Raw genomic sequence first — 26,758 nt, forward strand, 5'->3', positions numbered from 1 at the left:
ATTTGCACAATTCCAAGACACAAGTTTGTCTCCTCGTCTTTCCAAAAGTGTGCGCATTTCGCCATGATTAGGAAAGTGTGTGAGAGACAATTGGTTCATTTTATCCTAATTCTATCCTTATTGTATGCTTGTTTTAAGGGTATCCAGCCAATAAATTATACTATTGTTAAAATATTGTGGCAAATGATTTGCTAAATATCAAATTACTTATGAGCGTGAAGATGGCAAATGTGTCATTTCGAGTTGCACAGCAAAGTTAAACGAGCCATCTTTACTTGTAAAGCCCTCCTTACACTGAAAGACTTTGCAAAGATTTGGAAAAGAAATTGAAAGACTAGTCTCAGACCCGCTCACATCAAAAGACAAGTCATCGAGTTTTGAAGTCACAGACAAGATTTTGCAACAACTAGAAATCTTGCAGGGTCACTGATTACAAGATTGTAACTAATTCCTTTAAATTATTTCCCATCGTGCACTAGATATCAAGAGGAACTCAAACGAAAGCCTACTCATATCAAAGTCATATTTATGTAGCATTGTTTAATGTGTGACCGATATAGAGTTGTTCTGTCACATGGAATAATAGCCGACTAATAATTTATAAGAAACTAAATAACAAATTATCATATTCATGGGTTTCATCAGGTCCCTTGCCACAGGTGTATAAAATCAAGCTACAACTCCTATGATTTCTGTCCGACTTTGGAAATTTAGTCGCCGACTGTGAAATCACACGAAAATTGTACAAAGTAAGGCCGGCATTAATTGTACTGCAATGAGACAGTGACAGCATAGGCACGAAGAAGAAAAAAGTCACAAACAATATAATTACAGCAGGTAATACAAACCAAGACACTACTGCAATTTAACTAAAGAGTTCAGAGAAGAGATGGTCTGTTTGAGGGAAAGACTTTTAATAACAGATCTCCATATTTTAACGTCATATTGTGGTAAGTCTCATCACTTCAACACCTCAGACATGTATGTAGTTGTGGATTTAATGCATATAATTAGAATAAAAATAAAAACAAATAAAACATTAACATGCTACAGAAACTGTAAACTGCTGAATACAAAAAAAATAAATAAGATGGAATCATTGCCTGCCTCCCTCCTTCAGATAATGACCCAAGTGGTATGGAATGGTCCATTCCTGCAGTGTGGAATAATGTTTCACTAAGCTAGGTTAGCAGGAGTGGAACTTGGGGTGTCCAGGGTATAGTTGGACTTTAAATCACTACTAATGACTGATGGTAATATTAAGGTTCCTTGCTTTCCCACAAGCTGCAGCACTATCCAATAAAACACATGGTCTGCTAAATTAATGAGAACAATAAGTCTACAGCCAACAAAAATGATTCAAATTCCACAATTCTGATATGACAGGTAGCATATTAACACAGGGTGAACAGACAGCATTAGCAAATAAAAACATCTGGTTTCGTAACTAATTTCACAACACAGCATGACAAACGTTTCCTGACAAATGTAGAAAAACATGGAAATTACAGACGTGATTGATCAAAATAAACATACCTCTGTTTACTAACTTGGCCTATTCTGACAATACAGCTTCAGCAAATAAAATGAAACATAAAAAGACCAAACAGAAAATTAAGAAAAACTAGTAACATTGAAACCTCTGCATCTAATGCCACAATAGTGGGCGTTGATTTAAACTGTAAAATGTGCAAAATTTTGCAAGAGGCATTGCAGGTGTACAAGGAATGGAGCTTACTGGATGCTACACTATTCAGTCTAAATGTGTGCTCTACAGCTGTGTGTAGTGTCTGTTTTGGGGGTACACTTGCAATAGAGCATAAACCAGCCTACTATCGGAGCACAACAGCCACTGCAAAGAATGTCAGTGTTTAAATTCTGTGAAAACCTTAATGCACCTTTGGGGTTTGGGGTGTGTGTGGGGGGAGGGGGTTCTTTTCCAAGAACTCTAGCACACAAGAACACTACATCATTCCCTAGATTTCAAACATTCAATTTAAGTGTGTCAATATGTACAATATAGGATCTTCATATATTAATTTGATCTGTTTTTTTATTTTATGATGATGTTACACATAGTCCTCTTCCATTAATATTCTCAATATATACATTATAAATTAGTAGTCTCATGGTAAAATAAATAAAGTACAATGGCCATGGCATTACACACTGTTTAGTGAACAGATCGCTGAAAAGTACTATCCAATTTTGCTCCAGAAGCCTTTCTTAGAGGTTAAGGGTCTTAAGGACAATGGCATAAGTGAGAGAGCTGTTGATATTAATGAAAAGAAGGAAAGGTAAGAGAGAAAATCAAGTGATGGTCTGTCGTACGAGTTGATTGTATGTGAATCTGTTTGATGGATGCTTGACCACATGTTGGTGCAATCCTTTTATGTTGCCATTCTGGCCAACGTGTGAGCTCAGGAGAAAGACAGGAAAGGTGTGCCTGGGTTGAGTTGAGTTGCAGCAGTGCAATATTCCTCTCCCAGCTATACCACTGTGCCACTGGGTGAGTTCCCATTCTGTGCTCCCAATGACTGGATAGGGTGCTGTTAACACCCACAAAAGGGGAGGGGGGGCATTGTTAGAGAAACAGATCAATGGGTTCAATCTTATTTAAAAAAAAAAAAAAAAAAAAAACGTTACACAAAGTGTAATTCCAACGAAAATTGACCCAAGGGTGTTTTTCTGCATCAAAACACATCTAATAAGCCGTGGAGACAGTCATTTTTGTTTTTTTGTTGATAAACCACTACAGAGCTTGGCCTGGTATATGCTATAGCCCCAAATCGCAAACAGTGGAGTAGCTATAGGCAGTAAGCTAAACGCTTCCCAAATAGCATTTTTTTAACCAGTAATATTGTTCAAAACGGCACTAAACCTCGTCAGTAGCTTGCTTAGGGTCTCTACACATAAAACGAAACATAAACAACCTAGTTAGCGAACGCAGTGTTTATTATAGAAGACTGTTAAATACAAGGCCAAGCTCTGTAGTGGTTGATCAACGAAAATTACAGTCTCCACGGCTTATTTGATGTGTTTTAATGCAGAAAAACACCCTTGGGCCAGTTTTCGCTGGAATTACACTTTAATGTTCGGAACAAGAGATTTCCATAATGTGGAATTACAGAATTCTGTGACAAAACTAATGGTAACTCATTCTTAAATGCAGAATTACAGGGAATCTGAGATGGTGATGATTATTTTTCAACTAACTTTTTTGCAATAACCATGCATGGAGCCTTACCGCTTTGCCAGGCCGTGCCCAGGTGCAGATAAGCCCCTCTTGACAGGCAGTGATGATGCAGTCATCCATGAACACCAGCACCGTGAGCCTCTCATGAGCGATCTTTTTGCAGACGAGGGGCTCCAACAGGGGTACTTCATTCATGCGTGGGCACAGTGTGGTGCCAAGCACTTTAGCCGCGTCCAAGCGGCTGCTGCGGGGAGCCATGTTGATCTTGTCATTGCTCTTGCTGATGTTGCCTAGGCTATGGTAGCGTTTGTGCTCCTTCTCACTGCCACCCCCGCTTGACTTGTCTGACTTGCGTTCCTGCAGGGAAAGTGTGGCAAAGCGACCAATGCTAAATGCAGAGCCGCCGCTGCCCCCAGCACCGCCCCCTCCACTTCCCCCACTGCCACCATCCCCACCACTCTGACCTTTGGAAGTGTTAGCTACCGCTGGGTGGGGCAGGGAGTTGGAGCGAGACAGTGAGCGTGGGAGAGGAAGTGTAGGAGGCTGGTGTGGGTTGGTGGTGGGATGATGGTGTCCCTCTACCCCTACAGTGCCCCCTGTGTTGTTGATGCTGCTGCTGCCAGAGGAGGGCACCCCCGACCCAAATGTGTTGGTGATGGCACGTGAGAGGGGCAGCCGAGGATATAGCACATCATCAGTCAAGTCCCACAGACAGAACTGGGTGTCCTGCCCCACCGAGCCAAATCGGTATGTGACCGACGGGGCTCGGCTGCCCTTAGAGCTGTGCCGTGAGAGGCGGGAGAGTGTGCTGCTGGTGCGCACTCTCCCAAAATGCAGCCCTCCTCCTCCACCCGGTTGGTGCAGGTCCTCCTCACTCCCACTCTGCTCACCCGGCTCCTCCTCCTCTAAGCTTGTGGTAAAAGGGTCAAAGGCCACCACGTTCACCCATGACTTGTGCCCATGTCCACGGGCCACCACGCGACTTTCGGAGAATGACCACACGGTGACCAGGTCGTCCTCACCGCCTGTGGCCAGGTATTTACCATCAGGGCTCCAGGAGACACACAGAAGCCCCCCAAAGTAGCTCTTCATCACACCTTGCAACTCCATAGAATCGAAATGGAAGACACGTAAGCATCCATCCTGGCCTACACAGGCTACATGCACACCATCTGGAGAGAAGGCAAACTCATTGAGCCCTCCCTCCCCGACCGCCCAACGAAGCAGTGGGTTGCGGGGCGTCTTGCTCTTGCAGGCGTAGACAGCGAAACCCTCACCTTGGCGCAGCAAGGAATACTGGGGAGCTGTAGTGCCACATGGATGCTCTACATTGTACAGATACAGGTGCCCGCTGGCGTGAGAGGCCAGGAACAGGTTCTCTGATTTGGGCAACCACTTCAGGCAGGTCACCTTGGTCTTATCAATCAGCCGCTGGAGAGATAGAGACAGGAACACCGGGATATCAGTGTGAAAGAAAACAGAACAGAGGAGAACAGATCACAGAGCAGAGGACAGTATATTTGTGAAACAGAATGCTGTTAGAAATGTTAACAATATTTTATAAAGTCAGACCAAAAAAATACTACTACTACTACTTCAGAAATTAAAATGCAGAACAAACCCCTGGGCCTGACACTCAAAGTTACATTTTCTGAATAAGGCAGTTAACCCTTACATGCACAGGAAAACACCACTTTCTCAATCTCACAATCTTACATTGGCAAACAGGCAACTGCCAGAAGGAAATTGCCAAATAATTGAGTTTTACCAGTAGAATAAATCAGTGAAGCTAAACTAAACTTAACTAAACATTATTATACTAGACACATATGAACTGACATCTCTGGAACTTTGGAAACTCAACTTTAGCAACAATGTCAGAGACAGCCATAGGTAACTCTCATCAAATGGGGAGACTTAATGGTTTTCTCTATGATTTTTAAACAAATTATAGGCCTGCTGTATGACAGGTAGTTCCATTGTGTAATATATTTTGCAAACCTTTCGGATTTGTAACTGGCTGTGGATGTTAAGTAATCAGAAGAAACATAGAACATGATAGTCTGACTGGCGTTCATGAAAAGAAACTGTAACCATGTGACATTAAACATGACAACTGCATTTAATATTCAATAACTTCACAATTATGCAGTGTAGTGTCACCAAAATCACCAAAGAGAGACTGTTTTTTGGATTCCCAAATTTTCTGTAAATGTATGGTATGAATGTCACATATTCATGTTTGGTCTAGAATTGATCCTTGTAATGTGGGCAACAGTCTGTTCATGGTTTTCATTATAATCTAAAGTACTGTATCTGTGCATAGTTGTAAACCAAGAACTACGCTGTCAACACTACAACTGCATGAGAAGCCCTGTTACTAGTGTATGCTTTCTGTCGCCTGCTCACTTGTGTGGGTATGTCAGGCATGAATGACATAGGTCCCTCGCAACTTTGATCAACGATAATATTATATTATTTTCAAGGTCTTTAATGGGGGATGGGAATAAACCCCTTAGTTAAATCAGAATTTTGAGTTTCTTTGCTTGGAGAATGCTATGGGAACATGGAGAAGACAGCAAGGAAAAAGTAAAGATTAGGTTATGGCAGAGATCAATTACAGAGTGGTTCACAAATCAACATGTGGATGTGACAGTCAAACATGAATTGTGACACATCCCGGCCCTTTTAGGTGAAAACAGACAGCTTTGATTGAAAAGAAACCAACGGTGTTGCACTGACATAGGGGGAGGAAAGGGCTAATAAAATCAAATCTCTGAACAATTCATGCATTACCTTGCTCTTCTTCCGGTTGCCGCCATCTCATATGGAGAGTCCATACAAGTCGATTACCAAATGTGGCACAGGCTACTGTCAATGGATATGAAAGGAGGAGTTCAGTAATCAACTTGTACAGATTTTCTCCTCACAAGATGGCAGCAACCTGAAGAAGAGCAAGGTAATGCACTAACTAAACAAACAGTCTTACCCTTTCTTTACACTTACAAAGGAAAAATATTTACGTTTGTCTTCAGAGACCCTCACCATAGTAGCATAGATGTGTAATGACTTTTTGAGCCTAGTTAATGGCTTAAAAGAGTCTTTTTATTTTACATAATGAAATTACCAATGAGTTACCAAATGTTCTATGTTCTTGTGAGAGTTTTGGGACTTTCAAGAAATGCATCTCATCTGTATCTTTTTTTTTCTTACTAAAAGTTGGTTTCACACTGCAATCACTGTATTTAATAAACTCTAACCAAGTGTTATTAATCTTATATCAAGATCAAAAAAATTAAATTGGTATTGTTTTCTGTATAAAAGAGACTTACCTAGCACTTTCTCATAATATCATTTGACTTCTTTCAAGAGTTAGCCTAGCTAGTAGTGTAAATGTTTTGTGAATATGGGTCCTAATTAATTTGTACCTGTTCTCCAAGAAATACATTGAATAACTTCAATATTATCAGAATAAGAACCTCACATGAGATAACAGACCACCACTGATTTAATGAGATCACTACTGTTGCATTCTTATCCCTATGCATCTACATTCACCAACCTCCTCATTGAAGAGCTTGCTGGTCTCTTTTTTGATGGGATCCAGGTATTGCACCTGGCCAGCAGAAAACCCCACAATGAGGGCCACACTGTCTGTTGTGGCAGAGTACTGGTTGAAGTCATGACAGGTGGGTTGGGTACCCTTGTAGATGCGTTTGTCAATGGGCTTGCTGAGGTCAACAGCCTATGATGAAAATACAGAGTGGGATGCAATAAAGGAAAGGGGAAAGAGAAAGAAAGAGAAGAGGCAATGTTCCTTTAAAAAAACAGGTTTGACAATTTGAGAAGCTGTTGATTCCAGTCATGTGGGAGCAGTGCTGCCAACTCAAATGCAGTGAGCATGACACCTATGGGTTAATCAATGTCAAATCACCCAGAGGCTCACAGGTCACTGTTAGAAATTCAAAATACCATCTCTGTATCGTTTCAACAATTTTTAAGCCCTTTGAAGGAGTCATTTTAAGCATTTTTGGCTAACATGCCTTTTTTCCCACCTTCCAACATTCATGGCACATTTGATATGGCACGCACAGCTTTGAAACTTTGTGACTTGGACAACAATGTTCTGTAGATTTAAAAAATGTTATCAGATCAGATACATCTTATGTCAATTCTGACAGAGGTGTCAGAATTATTTTTTTTCTCCAAATATGCTTGATTTTGAAAAAGAACTGCTTTCATCTCCTCATTTGACCACTAGACAGTTAACAGGATTTGTTATTTTTATTTTATTTCACCATTCTTCCTTGTGTATCCGAAGGTGATCTGTAAAAAAATATGGAGTTATTGCCAAGTTCCCTTGTTGACAGGATTTAAAAAAAAAAAAAAAATTCTATACCTAATAACACCAGGTCTGCACTGCCCATGCACTTACTGCACAGAGCCTGAAGAGGGCACAGGGATAAATGAGAATTACAGTTATCAATCACTTTGGTGCATTTCTCAGATCAGATTTTTTTCTGAAATGTTTTAATTCTCAAAGCTGCTTGTTCAAACACCATATCATCATATCACTTGTACTCATAATAAAATCAATGGTAACACTCCATAATAAGGTGCCATAATAAATAGCAAACTAGTAATTACCGAACCCTTTGTTAATATTTGTTAATTGTTTCTAAAATATCTATTTGGCACAAGTTAATACTTTTTTCATCATTACGTTACGTTTAATATTAGTTGTTTGCATAAAATCGGTATGTTAATGTTTTAACAAATCTATTAACTAATATTGTATTAATATGTGTTAATAGTTAACTAAATGTCTTTTTGGCACTAATGAACAGCTATTTCTTACATCATTTAAATGTTAAATGTTTATTTACAAACTATATGTTAATAAAACAGTTAATGACTTATTATTATTTAAAGGGACACCAGGCAAGCCTGATGCTTTTTCTCTATGAAACTCCCCCTCGCTCGGTCTGAAGCTCTTTTCCTTTTCTTTGCGTCTTCCGTCAAGGGTTTTCGCTGCTTCGTAGCCGGCTCTGCCATTATACACACGTTTGCAACAATCTCTAACGTTTTGTTAGCCTGCCTCTGTGCTGTAAACTGATCCTGCTTCGGTCGGCGGGTAGGATACACCGAACTTGCAAGTGGGACATTCTTCCTACAGGCAGTAGGGGCGGGAGAGAGCCTTCATTCGCCCCGTAATGAGTAATTTAACCATATACCGACTTACGAAGATGATTAATTAACACGAAAACGTTGCCTGGTGTCCCTTTAACTAATTGTTATTAAACTGTGCTTCTGCCCATCCCAATATGAACCACTCCCCATAGGACCCTTACAATAGATAGATAGATACTTTATTGATCCCCAAGGGGAAATTCATGAAAAAAACACAGAGCTACCTTGACATGCTGCCACTCGTCGGCGCTGGAACCGCTTGCAATAAAGTTGGTTAAGCTTAATTAATATATTAGTAGTATATAGCTATAAGCATGAAGCCCCTTATAATAAAGTTGGTTAAGCTTTATTAATATATTAGTAGTATATAACTATTAGTCAGACAGTGAAGGGACTGAGACCAAAACTGGCTTATCACATTCATTCCTTTAGGAAAAGTTAAAACAAAACATGCCTTCAGGCACTGGCATACATAAAACAGCATCTGCACAAGCAAAATAAAAAGTAGTTGAATGGGCTATACATGCATCATTCCTATACCATCACTGTCAGCACTGTCAGCAAGGGAGACATGCGACATGGAATGTTCAGGTGCACAGAACGACAGTTAATTAATATTCTGACACTCACTAAACGTGGACGTCATCCAATCACAGCGCTCTATTTTGTTAGAGAGTCTTAAAGCGGGCTTAACAGGATAACGACAGTCCTGCGACGGTGAACAACAAGGAAGGTGGCTATGGCGAACGAAGAGTGGTTGTTTGAATCGGCGTTGGCATCAACTTTGGAGGAGTTGGACTTGAGCTTTTCTTTGAAAGTTGAGCAACACAATGCACTTAAGTCATTTGTATTTGCCATGTATTTGCCGTTTTGCCGACCGGATACGGATATGGTCGTAGCGCTGGCCTATTGCATGCCTAGGCAGTTTGAAAGACAATTCTCTGCCCGCCCCTTGGATTAAGCAAGGTGAATGGTTCGATTCCAGACTATACACCACAGGATGGCCCGCCAGGCTAGCGAAAATCACTAAACTACATTTCTAACTCTGTTACACCCACCTCCCCTGAATTTCACCAAATTCGAGCAGCAACCAAGTAGTACTTCCAAAGGCAATGAGTACACTACTTTCAAACACTAGACAGAGGGTCACCAATTACAGGACAGCCAACCACAAAGGTATCCAATAAGGATGAAGTGGAAGAAGAGGTGCGCAAACTCTCACACAACCAACCACTGGCAGTAGGGTGCCTTATACACCCCACAAGACCATAAACCATAAATTCCATAAATTCTCCACAAAGCTAATCAGAAAAGCTTGATAAATAATATGTCATTAACTGTTATATTAGCATATTACTGTTATATTAGCATATAGTAAATAAACATTTAACATTTAAATGATGTAAAAATAACTGTTAATTAGTGCCAAAAAGACATTTAGTTAACTATTACCAAATAATTAGGTAAATAGGTAATTACTAGTTTGCTATTTATTATGGCACCTTTTTATGGAGTGTTACCAAATCAATTTATCCCAATCTTGAACAAACATCAAATGTTTTAGTACTTTACATCCATGCAACTGATTTTGTACAAAGTCTGTTGTTTTTTTACATTTTCAACTGCTTGTTACGTTGGTCAGAATGCACTTTACTGGTTCCATGCTAAATAGTCCTACCCCATAAAACAAATAGACTTTATTTTTTTATTTTGAGTCATTACATGCAAAAGTGGCATAAACTGTCAAGCATATTTTATTTGGATGGAAATACACTGCTCAAAATAAATAAGGGAACACTTTTTCATAGGTGTATAGCATCAAGGTTATCAAACTTGTAAGCTATTGGTCTGGCCAGTTACGTAACAGAGGGGGTTGTGAATCAGTTTCATCTGCTTTGGTGTCATCAAAGTTAACAACAGGTGCTCTAGAGGGGCAACAATGAGACAACCCCCAAAACAGGAATGGTTTTACAGGTGGTGGCAACTGATAATTTTTCCATCTTCAGTTTCGCATTTGGGTAGGGTCAGTGTCACTACTGGTAGCATAATCAGTACCTGGAGCCTACAAATGTTGCACAGGTGCACAGGTAGTCCAACTCCTCCAGAATGGCACACCAATACGTTCCATTGCCAGGACTTCTGTGTCTCCCAGCGCAGTCTCAAAAGGAGATTCCTGGAGACAGGCAGTTGCTTTAAGAGAGCTTGGCAGTGTGGTAGAAGATCCTTTACCCAGCAGCAGGACCAGTATCTGCTCCTTTGTGCCAGAGCCCTACAAAATGACCTCCAGCAGGCCACTGGTGTGAATGTCTCTGACCACAGTGTCAGAAACAGACTTCATGAGGGTGGCCTGAGGGCCCGATGGCCTCTAGAGGGACCTGTGCTCACTGCCCAGCACTGTGGAGCTCAATTGCCTTTTGCCATAGAATACAAAATTGGCAGGTCCGCCATTGGCGCCCTAAGCTTTTCACAGATGAGAGCAGGTTCACCCTGAGCACATGTGACAGACGTGAAAGGGTCTGGAGATTATGTTATGCTGCCTGCAACACCGATTTGGTGGTGGGTCAGTGATGGTCTGGGGAGGCATATCCTTGGAGGGACGCACAGACCTCTATGGGCAAAACAACGGCACCCTCACTGCTCTTAGGTATCGGGATGAATCTTCAGACCCATTGTCTGACCCTGTACTGGTGCAGAGGCCCCTGGGTTTCCTCTGGCACACAACAATGGCCGGCCACATGTGGCGAGAGTGTGCAGGCAGTTCCTGGAGGATGAAGGAATTGATACCATTGACTGTCCCCCACACTCCCCTGACTTAAATCCAGTAGAACACCTCTTGGACATTATGTTTTGGTCCATCCAACACCGGCAGGTTGCACCACAGACTGTCAAGGAGCTCAATAATGGCCGTGTCCACATCTGGAAGAAGACCCCCAGGACACCATCTGCCGTCTCATTGTCAAGCATGTGGGGTCCATACGAACTACTGAGTACCATTTTGAGTTGCTGCAATGAAATTTAGGCAAAATGGACTAGCTTGTCGCATAATTGTTTCACTTTTTTCATTGATTTTTGTGGGGGTCTTTGAATTCGGCCCTCTGTAGGTTGACCATTTTCATTACCAAAAAATAATGTGCCATCCTTTACCCAGTACACATTACCCAGTAGGGGTGGGCGATATGGACAAAAAATAATATCTCGATCTTTTGTTAAAGTCTGAGTTATTTTACCGCTAATTATTTAAGAATAGCATCATTACAATAATAACCAATAACCTAACCTGTGACTTTTTAACCAAATCAACCAATGCATTGTCACTCTATGACACATTTCCAATTCTGCCCCCACTTGGGTGTGTGGCAATGACATGGTCTAGCCAGCTACATTAGAGAAGATGAATAGGCCTAACAGTTTCCCAGGAGAAAGTCTGAGGCTGAAGTTCCTTTTAAACCTTTACATAGGATTCACTATAAAACTAAGCAGACCAGAGTACATATCAGTTATTTCCTTCTATGTTTTGTTTAAGAGCACTAGCCTTCCAAGAGGCTAGCATTCCAAGTTACAGAATAGAAACTAATGCGTTAGCTTATGGCTAATGTATATGAGAAAATCCCATAGAGATGCTAACGGTTAGCATAATCGGTAAACGTAGATATTTTCAGCGAACTTCAGTCCATTTACAAAAGAGTTACTTGAGAATAGTTCTTTGTTTACAACTGACTATTAAAATACTCAAAGGCTAATGTTTTCTCTCCATATAATACCGTGTAGGAAAAAACGTGACTGTCTATCAATGCTACTTGAACAGATACTTGACAAAAGTAGCCACATAAAAATCCCAAGTAGGCTACTCTCGCTGCACAAAATAAACATTCGGCGTGCGTGGGACAATGTTGTGACCGTTGTGATCACTTGCTCTGCTGCAGCCAGGGGCTTCTCCCCATACACCTCCTGGGAATGTATGAGTCTTCAATGCGTGATTTCGAGTGTTTTTTCCCCATAAGTAATTTAAATACTCGATAATGTCAAATTGCACATCGTTAAAACAACAGTCATGATATTATCGCAGACGATATATATCGCCCACCCCTATTACCCAGTCCATATTAGCATAGATATCCAGCATGAGTTTTTTCCCCATTGAGATCTGATGTTTTTTCAAAGTGTTCCTTTAATTTTTTTGAGCAGTGTACATGGTCTGACAGACAGGAATGTCATGATGTATATAAAGATTTACCTATACAGTAAATCTGGTTTACGGAGTATAAGTATAAGTATATATACTCTTTTGATCCCGTGAGGGAAATTTGGTCTCTGCATTTATCCCAATCCGTGAATTATTGAAACACACTCAGCACACAGTGAACACACAGTGAGGTGAAGCACACACTAATCCCGGCGCAGTGAGCTGCCTGCAACAACAGCGGCGCTCGGGAAGCAGTGAGGGGTTAGGTGCCTTGCTCAAGGGCACTTCAGCCGTGCCTACTGGTCGGGGTTCGAACTTGCAACCCCCCGGGTACAAGTCCGAAGCGCTAACCAGTAGGCCACGGCTGCCCTAAGTGGTGGTGGTGCTCAGCTCAATCCAATAGGTCAGGGGTCCCCAACCTTGTACCATGGACCGGTTTGGGGGTTCGGGGGTTCCATGTTCCATATGTGTTGTGCATGCATTAGCCTACTTGAAAAGAACTAGCTCCAGTTATGTATGAACAGTGAAGGTAACAAACTCTTTTTTTTGTGATTATGATTTTTTATTTTCAATCAATAAACAACACATATCATACAGAGAGAGCATTCGGATGAGAATAAAAATAACATTTAAATGAAATAAAGTAAAATAAAAACACACACAGAACACAACACACTTAACAAATACTGGCAGCAAACTCATATTGACTAAAATATTTAAAGAAGCTCTTTGAGGGCAGAGGCTATATTCATCCAGGTGTTTACAGTGGTTGTCTTTGCCTTAATCTTTGCAGTTGTACACGCAAGGCAAACTATGTAATGAAATGAGACTATCCAGAATTGCTTCAAGTTTGTATCTGGGGTTATCCACTGCTGTAAAATAGCTTTTTTCGCAGAACCCTGCCATCAACACTTTTTTGTCACGTAAAGAAAATTGGTACTTTGAATCATCATTCAATAATAGTAAACAGGGGTCCAAATCCAAATATAGATCTGTAAGATCATGTAACATAACAATCACATACTTCCAGAATAGATGAATCACTGGACAGTCCCAAAACATATGTAGAAATGTACCAGTGGCGTCAGTGTTACAGAAACTGCAGTATGGATTGGGTATGAGTTTCATGCGATATCGCTTGTAAGGTGTGTAGTAGAAACGATGGATAGTCTTAAAATGAATAAGTACATGACTAAGGTTTTTAGAAGTAAGGCAAAGGTTTGACCACACTGTTTCCCTGTCCGGGTGGAATCCTAACCAAGAAAGTTCCAAATCCCACGTTGATAGTATCTTTAAAGGCTTATGAACACTACTGAGTAAAGAATTGTAGATTACGGTGACCGCCCCTTTAGGATCTTTGGCAGGATCAATCCAGCTAAACATTGGGTGGTCACTCAAAACAGAATTCCATGGCACGCCATAAGCTTTCATAGCAGATCACAACCTCAGGTACAAGAAAAAAGAGAAGCCAGGTAGGTTGTATTCTGCTTGGATATCCTGGAATGTACGCAAGCCAGTCCCGTCAAAAATATATTGGAAAAAGTAAAAACCCCTTTAGATGACCACAAAGGATAAACAAAAGGTCGTTGATCAAATAAGAAGTGAGCATTGTTCCATAGAGGAGATTGCTGAGAGAATTTCTTTGAATGGCCTATTGCTTTTCCAGCACTGTACCATCCAGCTAAAGTGGATGAAATAACATGACCAAATTTATGGTGCGAGTTGCGACGTCCTATACCTGTGAAGGGCAGATCTTGAAGTTAATGGGGATATACAATAGCTGATTCTATGCTTCTCCATGGCACTTTACTGTCTTTATCCGTCCATGTTCGCATAGCTCTGATCTGGAATGCCCAGTAATATATCTGAAAATTAGGGAGGGCAAGGCCACCTTCTAATTTTGTTCGCTGCAAAATAGAAAAGCTTATTCTGGGTTTTCTGCCGTTCCACACAAATCTAGATACAGCAGAGTTTAACTCTTTAAAATATTTGGGAGGTGGTGTGAATGGGATCATAAAGAACAAGAAGTTCAGGCGTGGTAGAATATTCATCTTGACTGTACTGATTCTGGCTTACATTGAAATCTGAAGGTTAGTCCATCTTTGAAGATCAAGTTTTATTTTCTGGCTGAATTCACTGAAATTTAACTGGATGATACTTGACAGAGAATCCGTTATTTTGATTCCTAGGTATGTGAATGATTTAGTGAACACAATATTGTTAGGAAGGGGAATGTTTTGAGAGATATTGCTAAGGGCCATTAAGGAGTATTTATCCCAATTTATCATGTATCCAGACATGATACTGAAGTGGCGGAATAACTTTAAGAGTTTAGGTATTGAATTTTCTGTCTGAGAGGTACAAAATGATGTCATCCGCATACAACTATATATAATGTTGAGAACCAAGTAAAGTAATTGGTGCAATAGCTTGGCTTTGTCTGAGGGCTTGGGCTAAGGGTTCTAGTGAAAGTGCAAAAATAAGTGGTGATAGGGGACAGCCTTGACGACAACCCCTCTGTAATGTAAAGGGTAGAGACTGATAAGTTCCTGTTGAAATAGAAGCTGTTGGGTTACTATAAAGGGTTTGAATGGTATACCATGTTTAATACCATAATTCATAGAATTCAAGATTAAGGGCCCAACAACATCCCAAACAGCCAGGTAGAGCTCCGGGGGAATTCCGTCGGGACCGGGGGATTTCCCTTTTTTAAGAGATTTGGCCGCATTATGAAATTTCTCCAAGAGGTTCTTCTAGAAGGTCTCTGTCCTCTTCTGGTAAGATAGGCAGGTTCAAGTTCTCTAAAAAATGTTTGCATGTCTGTCAAGGCATGTCTATGCCTCTGAAGAATATATTGAGGAATAAAATGCTTTAAAGCTGTTATTAATAGCCCTAGGATCTGTAATTATTTTGCCTTCACTGTTTCGTAACATATCAATGTTTGCTTTGGACTCGGTTTCCTTTAACCTCAATGCAAGCAGATGGCTAGTTCTATCTGAATGAAAATAATACTTTTGCTTAGTTCTGTGAATGATGAACTCGGCTTTGGACATTGACAGACTATTGTATTCTTTTTTCAGCAATAACAAATTCTGAGCAGCCTCTTCTGAGAAAGACTGCGTCTGCTGATGTTCCAAAGACCTTATTTCTTGTTCAAGATAATCAAAGCGCTTATTTTTAAGACGCTTGGTCTTTGAGGAAAAGGCAATGCAGTTCCCTCGTAGATAGCATTTAGTAACTTCCCATAACACCTGTGGGTTTGAGCAATGATCCGTATTAATTTCCAAAGATTCTGTAAGCCCAGATCTGAGTTGGTCCATAAATGTAGTATCATACAACAGGGAGTCGTTAAAGCGCCATCTACGGGACTTAGCATGAGCTGTAGCAGGGTGTAGCTGTAGAGAGTGATCTGAAATCAAGATAGGCAATATAACAATATTGGATATATACTGAAGCAAGGGGGCACTAACCAGGATATAATCAATTCTTGAAAAGGATTTGTGCCTAGGAGAATAGAATGTGTAGTCCTTCGTATGGGGATTGTGTATGCGCCATGGGTCAATTAGATTTAATTCTGTAATGAACCTATTTAGAAAGGATGAGGACATTGTACTAGAGGGGTTACAACTAGATGAGCGATCAAGTTGAGGATGAATTGAGGCATTGAAAGCTCCTCCTATGACGACATCAAGATCACTAAATTGTAGAAGTTTTCCACAGATATTATTCAGAAAATGTTGATCAGGCTCGTTTGGAGCGTAGATGGATACCAGCAGGAGTTTGGAATGATTTAGTGTTACAGCCGCACATAAAAACGCCAAGGTCATCTCCTCCCAGTAAGTCTATGGATAAATGTAGCGACCTCTTTGCAAGTATAAGCACACCTTTGGATTTATTAGGGGCGCACGAGTATGCCAGTAACTTGTCATTTTTATTTTGGAAGCGGGACACATGCTCTCTTTTCAAGTGCAATTTTTGAACTAAAGCTATAGCTATTGCTTTGCGATGTAAAAATTCTAAACAACGGGTCCGCTTAATCGGTGCATTCAGGCCACGTACATTCCGGGATATAATGTTTAGATCAGTCTACTGATTGGTTAGTTGGTTAGTCTACTGATTGGTAGCAGTACAGCAGGATTGGAAAAAAACTTTCCGGGAAACAACTTCAGCAATAAACCGTTTGGTGCCCTTAGAGCAAAACGCCATGGCCAAAAAAGAGTCGCAATAAAGTTAACGGCTACCAGCAAAATAATAACATTCCAAACTATATACAAAACATACTTTACAGGCCGCAAGGAGTTCAAGAGAGCCCCTTTGGCTAGTATAAAGTTAGAGATTGTAAGAGACGTGGCTCCTCCTAACGATGCAAACTCCCCCACCCCACTCGTTACAGTGATGCATATTCGCCTGAAAATGAAGCAATATGATAATATGTACCTTCGTTAAGAAAAAACAAAAAATGAATAAATACATAAGTACTGGTTATAGCTGCAGACAAAAACAGTGAAATAAAGCCTCAGCTATCGACCCAAAGAATAACATAGACTAGGTGCTCGTGCAGTCTATGCTAGCCTATAACGCAAGCGAGAGATGACATGCCTATGTTACGCTAAGCGTAGAGATAGTCTCAACTAAAATGAAACCACAAAAATCATACTTCACCCATATGACAGCATCAAGAGAAAAGTCCAGTCCCAAACTGAAATATTGAACATGCTAGTTTGCGATGTTGCTTGCAGTGGCCAGTGTAGGCTGATGCTCTGCTGTATCCATCTGATGTACATCCATCTCAGAGCTTCGGTTCTCCGGTGGGATCCATGTAGGTAGATTCGCCTTTAAAAAGGCGATGCAGTTGTCACCCTCCACTCCTTCACTCAGGCCAACTAACCGTAGGTTGGATCTTCTACTTCGGTCTTCCATATCTGCCACCTTGGAACTCAGCTCGTCAATTTTCAGCTTCATAGCATTGACCTGGTCTCTATCATGTCTAGCTGCTGCTTCCGTAGAATCGCACCTTGACTGAAGTCGTTGAACGGATTTCTCCAGCTGTCTGGCCAGCGGCTGTCGTTATAGTGTCAGTGGCATTCTTCAGTTCAAGTCTAAGGTCCAATATTTGCGGGAGAAGCACATCATCTAAAGCAGCTTTTACCGCAGCAGTGACAATGTCATTTAGCTCTGACCTCTGTTCCGCTAAGGCCTGCTTAACTCCTGCTAAGATGGCGCTGTCCAGGTCTGCTTTGGAGATGCTAGTCGGATTCCTTGAATTTCTTCTTGACAGGGGAAAGTTTGGTTTCCTTAGTCGCACCAGTATTATGTGATACCGACATTTTAGAGGTTTTGACGTAATTCAACATAATTTGCTTTCTAATAAACTGAAAGTAACGAGTAGTAAGTGGAGCACACAAAATTCACGTCTGCACCGCCATGAATCAGTCACGTGACTCCGCAGCACGCCATATCTTCGGTAACGAACTCTTAAAAATGTAAAAAAAACGTGAACTTGAAGAAGTGAAAATTGAACAATATGAACTATGAAAATTGAACAACTTGAAGCTACATCTATCAAGTGTGAACATGCTTAACAAAATATGGGAACAAACATGGGAACTAAATGTGCATTACGAATATAATCAGTGGGAGCCCTGTGCTTGTTTCCCTGCAACAAGAAGGTTCCATCTGGGGGTGATGGAAGACAGTGACACCCTCAGTATGTTTGAAATGTCCAGTCGATTGCGCAATTTGGTCTTAGTTGCAGTCATTGCAGAAAACCCTGCCTCGCATAGATACGTGGTGGGAAATGGTAGAAACGTTTTCAGCGCTTTTACGGCTATCTCGGGATATTCTGCTTTGGTTTTGATCCAAAAACCCACCAGAGAGGTTTCCTCATACACACTCTTAAGACCACCGTCATTTGCAATTTCGATCAACTGCTCTTCCTCCTGCGCTGACAAGTTAGGACTATTCGGGATATTGACAAATGGGTTGCGGACCCACTCATTGGTTTGCCGTGGATCTTTGGAGGATGGGAAGTAGCCTAACGCTCAAACTCATTTGAAAGCGCAACAAGGTGATCAGCACCAGCTGCGTAGAGAAAGGGCCCTGCCTCAGTCTCTCCCAAAACCCCCACTACTGTTTGGAACATATCAAATACACCCCGTCCCCATTCATCCCCACAGATCAAGCTTGGCTTTAAATGCAGCGACCCGAATATGTCACACAGGTAAGCGAGTTTTGACACCCAGTCCTCATCACTAAAATGTGCAGCTAACGGTGACTTTTTTTCTGTAAGAAATCTCTGCAGCGGCTCTCGAACACTATGGCCAGTGACCTGCTAAAGATGCTTGTTTTTTGTTGCTTATTATAGCAGTTTAGCTAACTTCGTGTGACACTACCGTTCGCCAAGAACTAATCAAGTGAAGTGAGCTCACCTGAGGCTGCGCAGCGCTGAAGGCAAAGTGTTGAAGGCGAGACAGACAGACGTAAGAACATAGACCTTGCAAAATGCAAACATGCGTGCAAACAAACAACTGCATATAGGCCTATGCCATGTAAAAACGTTACATTATTGCAAATTAAATTGAGTTTAGTTTGCATGCATTTTTTAAAAACTCATGTCGTAGGCTACGGCCCGGTGGTTGGGGACCGCTGCAATAGGTGATTCCTATGTGTTACTGTACATTTTACTGTCAATTTTCCTTTGCACAATGCTGTAAAAGCCTTTTTTAGTGACTGTCTTAACACAAATCAGACACTCGGCAGGGTGAGGGCTAGATCCTGTTTCTGACGCGCTATAGGCCTGTCCACTTCGAATAAAGTTGAAGTCCACAACGTTTAGAATCCTTTGGGTGGTGTTCCCATTTAATAGCGAATGTAGATTACACAGTTCAGATATGCAAATGTGAGGGCTAATCTAGCTGTGGCGTGCCAGCGTTAAAAACCGTGCGATCTCCCCGCCACCCTAGCATCATTACCCACCCGCTACACCTGTGAATTAATTACCTGGTGCGCCTGTGCCACCGTGACCTATGACCTAGCTACTGTAACACAAGCACACTGCCCTCTAGTGTAGACCACCACCACAACATCAACAATAGCTAATGGCTCCCACACCTTTGTTTTCTTTCTGTAAAAAAGCTAACTGCCACCATTATCATGGACGGGACCAAAAAAGTAGTACAACAAATTGAACAAGTCGGCTTCCTTTTAAACTGAATCGCTTGTTAGTGGACTTGATCAAGCAAGCCCACTATTGTTCTTCTTAGGCTTACTTTATTTGTTTATTGTTAGTGGACTTGCGTTGTGGATTTTTCGTTTTTCGTTTTTTGGCCCCATTGAAATCAATGGCGGAATGCTGGCGCCATTATGACATCACCACTCTGCAAAAGTCTTGATTGCGAACACCTGGCAGAATTCTAAGCCATCTGGCAGCTGCCTAATTGACCTATCGCAGGTCCCGCCCATCGAACGTGGATGAGCCAATGGTAGTCCAGTAGCTGACAGTACATGCAGACAAACTCCGACAGCTTCACCGGCTCCATAGAATAGCATTGGGAGCCATGATTTTTTTTTCGGTTTTATGGGATTGTATAGTGATGTACGCGAAAAAGGAAGGCCAAACGACATGTGTGGGATTAACGCAACACCGATACACAGAATAATGGCTTTCAATCTTGATTATGCTCTTTTTTGATATGTTAAATTAGATTAAATTCTCTCCTCTCAGCTCTCCCCTATTTTAAGAAAAGGGTTACTCCTTAGCAAACCATAATGAAAGTGTTCCACCACATCTGTGGTAGAGGTCTGCACTCCCGCAGTAGACCCGCGGGACCCACGGGTCCCGACGCAAAAGAGCTTTTGAAAGCTCTTTGCGGGAGCGGGCAGGATAAGAGAGGTGCGTTTGCGGGACAAATCGATGATTCACTGCACTCCAAATTAAATATGGAAATGATTAAAGTAGTGTTCATAACTATAGTTCAGCTGGATGTTCTGTTAGGCAGCATTAAAAAACGGGGTTTAAGCATAACTGACGGATAGCAGGCCTATATTGTCGTTTACGTGGGTTCAATTTGTTCCTGCTGCTCATTGTCAAAACTCGAAATCGAAAGCATGACAGGAAGAGGGCACCAGACTAGGCCTACTTCAGTTGTCAGCCTACATTAAGAACCAAGAAACTGACATCTGGAGTCTTTCTCAGGTGTGTGTGCTCCTTTCGTGACAGAAAGAAAAACTGAATAGGCTATCCCTCCTGCATGCGGGCTTTAGCGGGCGGGAGCGGGACTAAAAATGACACATTAATGCGGGAGCGGGACAGAATATTGCAGGAGCGGGCGGGTGCGGGACTGAAAAATCAATCCGGCGCAGACCTCTAATCTGTGGATTAAGTCACAGTCAACTCAATGTAAGTAAGATAAACAAGGATGTTTATTGTTCTCAGCACTGTGTATAATATGATTGTCACTTAGAGGAGACTAACATAGTTAGCTAACCGCTACTAAAGTGCTAGCATCGCCTCGTCAGAAAAGCATGGGGCTATGCACAGTAGTGTAACATTTATTCACCATAAATTAAGTAAATTTAAGTCGCTCTACAATGTAGACTATGTTTCCATTTATTTTCAGTACCTTACATGACATGACCCAGTGTCCTTGTAATATGCATGCAAGTCTATCTAGCACAGCTAGCTATATCAGTGAGTCCCACTGGCCCCCCCATCTAAGTTTGTCACCCAAAAAAACTAGATATTAATTTTTATACATGCGTCTCCATGTCATAATGGAGTTGTTAAACGGATTCTAAATGAAATCAGGTCTGTGGCTCTGTAAAAGAGCCTCTTGGGTTGTAACTTTTACAGACAGGCTTACAACTACCATTGAAGTACTAGTCTACTCTGGTATGAGGCTGTCAGACTTAGCAACAGTAACTAAGGGGGGCGGGACTTCGTAAAAGGTCAATTATGAAGATGGGCTGGGATGGGCTGTCTGTCTGTGAAGGTGTGTGCTTTTGACTTGTGTGTCCGATTTTCAAAAATGAGGTACCGTTGGAATCCTTGGATGAAGCAGAGTTCCATGCCCTTGGAAACACACAATAAACACAATTAATATAGAGATTCACAGCCCAAAGCGAATCTTTGAAGATCCACAGTAGACCATGTACACACCGGTATAAACATGGATTGGCAAGGATTGGCTTTAAAAAAAGATGTGACAGCGCTTCACTTTTTACATGACCTGGTTTGGCTTTAACCCTAACAATCACCATAGCTTCCATGTTATTTAGCATAGCAACCACCATTTGTACCCTACAACCATCTTAATTTCTCTAGCAACAACCTAGCAACCACCATAGCAACCAACATGATTACCCTAACAACCAGCATAGCAACTGCTTTATTTGGCATAGCAACCACCATATGTACCCTAGCAACCATCCTAATTACCCTAGTGCAGCGTTTCTCTGTGGATCACATGGAGACATGTCAGGTGGGTCTGCGAACTGACGTGACGTATTTGTAGCCTAGGCCCGGGTAGCACCCGATGCACAATGGACGCACTGTGTTATTCATAGGGAAGTGCTCGTGTCAAGGCAGCTTAGTTAGACCTACATGAGATTTTGAACGTTGTTGTGAGAGTGATGAATTTCATCAAAACCCGGCCCTTAAAAGCGCGTCTATTCTCCGCACTTTGCGAAGAGATGGTAGCTGACCAAAAAGCTGTACTGTTTCACAGCGAGGCAAGGTGGCTTTCCCGAGGTAAAGTGCTGTCGCGCATGTTTGAGCTCTGAGTCGCCTCTTCTTGGAGGAAGAGCGCATGTTTGAATCTGGAAGCACGTTCACTAATAAACATTTCTTGATGAAGCTGGCCTATCTTAGCGATATATTTGATACATCTTAGCGATACATGAGTTAAATGTCCAGTTACAAGGCAAAGACAAGCACCTACCTCACCTAGCAAATAAGATTACTGCATTCACCAAAAAAACTTGAGGTATGGGACAGGGCTCGATCGCGACAGTATTATGCCTTTGAGATTTCTGAGTTTAAATCGCTGGAGCCACTCTTGTGATCCCATGTATTAAACAGTAGGCCTACATCACATCCCTGCAAAGTTTATTTCAAAAATATTTCCCAAACAGTTTCACAGTTTCACACACTTTCTTAGAGCGATGAGGGACAGGTGGGGCTCGAGAATGCCCCCTTGATCAAAGTGGGGAATGAAAGAAAACGTTTGAGAACCACTGCTCTAAGGAGTGTCATTTTTAAAAAGTGGGTCCCCAGAAAAAAAAGTTTGAGAAACACTGCCCTAGCGACACCCTAGTAACCCTCACCGTGGCCCACTGGTCTGCACCTAATCCCTCACTGCTCCCCGAGCGTCGCTGTAGCAAGGCAGCTCACTGCTCCAGGTTAGTGTGTGCTTCACCTCACTGTGTGTTCACCGTGTGCTCTGTGTGTTCACTAATTCACGGATGGGATAAATGCAGAGACCAAATTCCTTGCATACACAAGTATACTGGGCCTCGAAACCTGATTTGTCATTCTGATTGCACAGTTTCATTGACACTTGCTTTTGAGACATAAACTAAGCATTTAGTGCAAGACACACACTTTTGCAGGTAACCCACTATGTGGTAAAGTTTGAGAAATGCACTGTTGTGCAAACGTTATAAATGATTTGAGAAATGCAACAAAAGTTAGCCTTTTAAAATTATATCAGATTAGTAAACAGAATGTGCCTTTGGAACATTGGATGAATGGTTGCTGATAATGGGCATCTGTATATTTATGTAGATATTGCATTAAAGATCAGCCATTTCTTTCTAGAACAGTCATTTACAACATTAATGATGAAAACAAGGACATTTGGAAGTGACTCCAAACTTTTGAATGGTAGTGTATGCCAATAAAGAAGCTCAGCAACAACACCAAATGTCTGTTAACTGTCCATATGATCAAATGATGAGATGAAATGTGTATTTTTGAAAATCAAGCATATTTCCACAAAGTATTCTGATATTCTAAAAAAGTTTTGTTCTGTAAAAGTTTTGACTACTGTAATGCTAGTGCATACACATGGCCAAATTACTGTGGCAGACAAGGGCAAACAGGCTGCTTATAAAGGAAACACATGCAACTTAATTTTCATCTTCCATACCTGTCAACATTGAGCTTTGAAAATAAGAGAGATTTCCCAGGTTTCTAACTCAAAATACGGGAAAATGTCAGCATTCGGCTTTCGGTTGTTATCCCTCTGCTAACAGCAAGAATTCAGACTACAGAACTGCTGCACTATGGTATGAAGCTAGGTCTAACGTGACTGCTTACAGATTGGCATCAAAAGGAGTTCTCACAACAACCACAGGGTTAAATAGGTTAGCGTGTCCAGATGTGTGTCACTTTTAAGTATCCTCTGGAAACACTTCCAATGTGTTTGTGTTGTGAATTTGCAACGCGTTTTCTAAGCTATGTTTTCATCGATTGTCAAATCAGTGAAGATGTTTTCTTAAGTTGCTTTTTCTATTTGCATGTTTTCTTAATATGCAGTCCATTTTCCCCTGCCACCGCATTAAATAGTCCATGCCGCATGAGAAGACAATCTGAGGGATTTGTCTAGCATACTCTTTGAATTAGTAAAGAATTGATTAGGCTTTTTCATCAACATAACCCAACATAGCCTATTATACTGTAACTGATGAACTTGCTATTTAGACTTGTTATTCAGAAGGGAGTAGGGCTGAACAATTAATTGCATTTGAGGTAATATCGAGATATGATGAAACATGATTTTCTAACTGTAGAGGCTGCGATTACATTGCACAATATGTGATGTCACCAAAGCGCATTTATACTTGTGCTTACCGATGCGCCACCGACTCTGTTCACCGCTGATGAAGCAAAAACCTTAAACATGAGGATCAGCTAAGTGTCAAGAAAGGTCTAAGCAGAGCTACTTCGGTTGAAAATAAACCTCTTCATTACTTTTTTGCTGTACCTGCCATGTCCCTGATTCTAGTTCATTTCTTTCTCTTAATTCCCCTGCAACTCTCGCTGGAAACTTTGTTAACATCATCAGCTGACTATTAAAACTATTTAAAATTCTCACAACTGTTTACGCTACACAGCAGCCATTCACCTGTGCTGGTAACTTTGTTTACTAGAGTGCAGTGACAGAGGGGACATTTGTGATATCGAAGGGGGTTGGCAGCGAAAACATTTCATGTCACAGTTAATGAATTTTACATTAACTGTGACATGACAGGTAAATGAACCTACACATTGCATGCATGCTGCTAACTGCTGATAACTTTGCCTGTTTAAAGAGTTTTGTCTTTGCAATTGACTTTGTCGTGATAAGAACAAAATAGTTAATTTGCATGCATGCGTATTGAACTGTGCAATTGCAATTAGATTATTTTCCAAAATCGTTCAGCCCTAGAAGGGAGGCAGCAGAGGGAGAGGAATAGGCAGTTTAACATGAGTTGGGCCATCCAATGAGGGCAGAGAGAAAGGAAGAGGAGAGAGAGAATTTGGAGTCTTCTCAAGTGAAACACAAAAAGATTTGACTCAGACAGTAGGTCCTGAGGTTCAGGGCTGCTGCTGGGCATTCGGGTGCCCTTAGCAGAGTTCAGACTGTTCTCGAGTTGTTGAGTGAGAAGTTTTCTGCATAATGTATTATTATGGGAAACTTACCACCAACACTACGCACATTGTGTGACAGTGGTATATGCTACTGTATACCCAGCCCCATCACAATACACTCCTTGTTAATATGTCTTTGCTAGTCTATAGTTCCATCTATCTATATCTCTCTCTCTCTCTGGGGTGGGAGTGGCTGAACAGTTGGTCAAAGTTGGCAGCCCTGTGTGGGAGGGATGCGTGAAATGGATTCAGGGATTTTAATGAATCCACAACACTCAACCATATAGGCTAACTCTTCCTTGCTCTCAAGCTTTTCCTCACAATAACACAATAGGTTAAAATTCAAAAGGAAAAGTCCAAGCAGTGTGCTGTACCCCTATTAACATAAGATCTTAGATAAGATACGAAATCCAGACCATACATCATCTGACAACCTAGCTCATCAAATATTTTCTGGTTGCTATGCTTTGCTGTGTTTAATGGGTTTGGCTTATTCCAGATTAGAAGTTAATGCATTACTAATTGTGTTCTTGCACAGCATCAGGCTTGCACAGTATCTTGGCTAGGCTTATTAACATTACAGCATCAGCAGGTGCAGCTGACAAAGGTTGCAGGGATGGTGGAAGTAGGGAATCCGTGATCAGATCATTCCACTTAAAGTATTTTTTTTTTAGTAGTAATAAAGGCAAAACAACTGGCAAAACATAGAGTCCGGTGGTTAAATAATAGCTGAGGACGATAACGCTAGTGCTAGCTGGCTAGTTAGCAAGCTGTTTAGCCTCCATGACACGAATAGGCTTCCTAGTAAACATGCATAATAGATGCTCATTCATCATCTCACCTTTTTGATGTTTGTGTAAGTGTAAAAATAAAGTTCCCTGCCGATATTGAAACACACACGCTCTGAATCTTCGCTAGGGTCTTCAGGCTGAAGCTTCACCATAGAGACCCGCACAGGAGGAAGGAAACCCGCTGGAGAGGAGTTGGCTGCGGCATTGGAAGAAGAGGCAGCCCCGGGCCCCTGCACTAGTCCAACACCACCACCGGGTATTGAACCCGGTCCTGACCCAGGGCCCACCGTGGCACTTGCTGTTGGACCCCGAGGTAGACCGCCCCTTTGTTGGGAATCTGAAAGAGTTAGCAGTTTGTAAAAGCCCTCTCTGGTCCTGAATTGCGATTTAATCTCATTGATATCCTTAAGTGCGCCTCCATCACCGGCCATCTTCAGTACAAACAAGCCGCACAGGAAACTCCGATCCTCTGACCTGGAAATAATTATTAAAAACTACAATGGAAATGGAGCTTTTGGGATCCGTCTGGAGACAAAAGCGGCGACGCTGACTGTCACGAGCAATTTGTTCGCAGTTCATTTGATTGTTTCGCATTAATTCTGTGGTTTTCTGATTCCATAGTGGAATCCGTGCACTGATTGATCTGAGCTTCACGTACAAGATGCTGAATCGTGTTTCCCGTGACCACTAGCAGGCGTACAACGCCCACTTTTCACTAACTGCTGCACATCATTATGCTGGTCAGATGATCGCCAACTCGAGGATCA

At 41.6% G+C, this 26,758-nt stretch overlaps 1 protein-coding gene across 2 annotated transcripts; it reads right to left on the bottom strand.

Moving 5' to 3' along the window:
• Window positions 1-893: 893 nt before the first annotated feature.
• On the bottom strand, window positions 894-26,498 carry zmp:0000000529 (WD repeat-containing protein 20). 2 transcript variants are annotated; one of them, XM_048264196.1, is made up of 4 exons: window positions 26,042-26,498; window positions 6,759-6,941; window positions 3,248-4,627; window positions 894-2,549 (listed from the first exon to the last, which is right to left on the bottom strand). In XM_048264196.1, exons 1-4 carry the CDS (start codon window positions 26,420-26,422, stop codon window positions 2,490-2,492), a joined length of 2,004 nt encoding a protein of 667 aa, XP_048120153.1. In that variant the 5' UTR covers window positions 26,423-26,498; the 3' UTR covers window positions 894-2,489. The 2 variants fall into 2 exon arrangements, with proteins under 2 accessions (XP_048120153.1, XP_048120154.1); XM_048264197.1 differs by lacking the exon at window positions 6,759-6,941.
• Between the last annotated feature and the right edge of the window lie 260 nt (window positions 26,499-26,758).

This window comes from Alosa alosa, chromosome 15, assembly GCF_017589495.1.
Source record: "Alosa alosa isolate M-15738 ecotype Scorff River chromosome 15, AALO_Geno_1.1, whole genome shotgun sequence".
Taxonomy (NCBI): domain Eukaryota; kingdom Metazoa; phylum Chordata; class Actinopteri; order Clupeiformes; family Clupeidae; genus Alosa; species Alosa alosa.

What these genes read in the sequence shown, in the direction of transcription:
- zmp:0000000529 (XM_048264196.1), bottom strand. Translation starts at nt 26,422, where the DNA reads ATGGCCGGTGATGGAGGCGCACTTAAGGATATCAATGAGATTAAATCG. An exon ending in CTTACACAAACATCAAAAAG is followed by an intron (nt 6,942 to 26,041) that starts GTGAGATGATGA and finishes TTTTCATCATAG; the next exon opens with GCTGTTGACCTCAGCAAGCC. An exon ending in GCAAGCTCTTCAATGAGGAG is followed by an intron (nt 4,628 to 6,758) that starts GTTGGTGAATGT and finishes CTATCTCTCCAG; the next exon opens with CGGCTGATTGATAAGACCAA.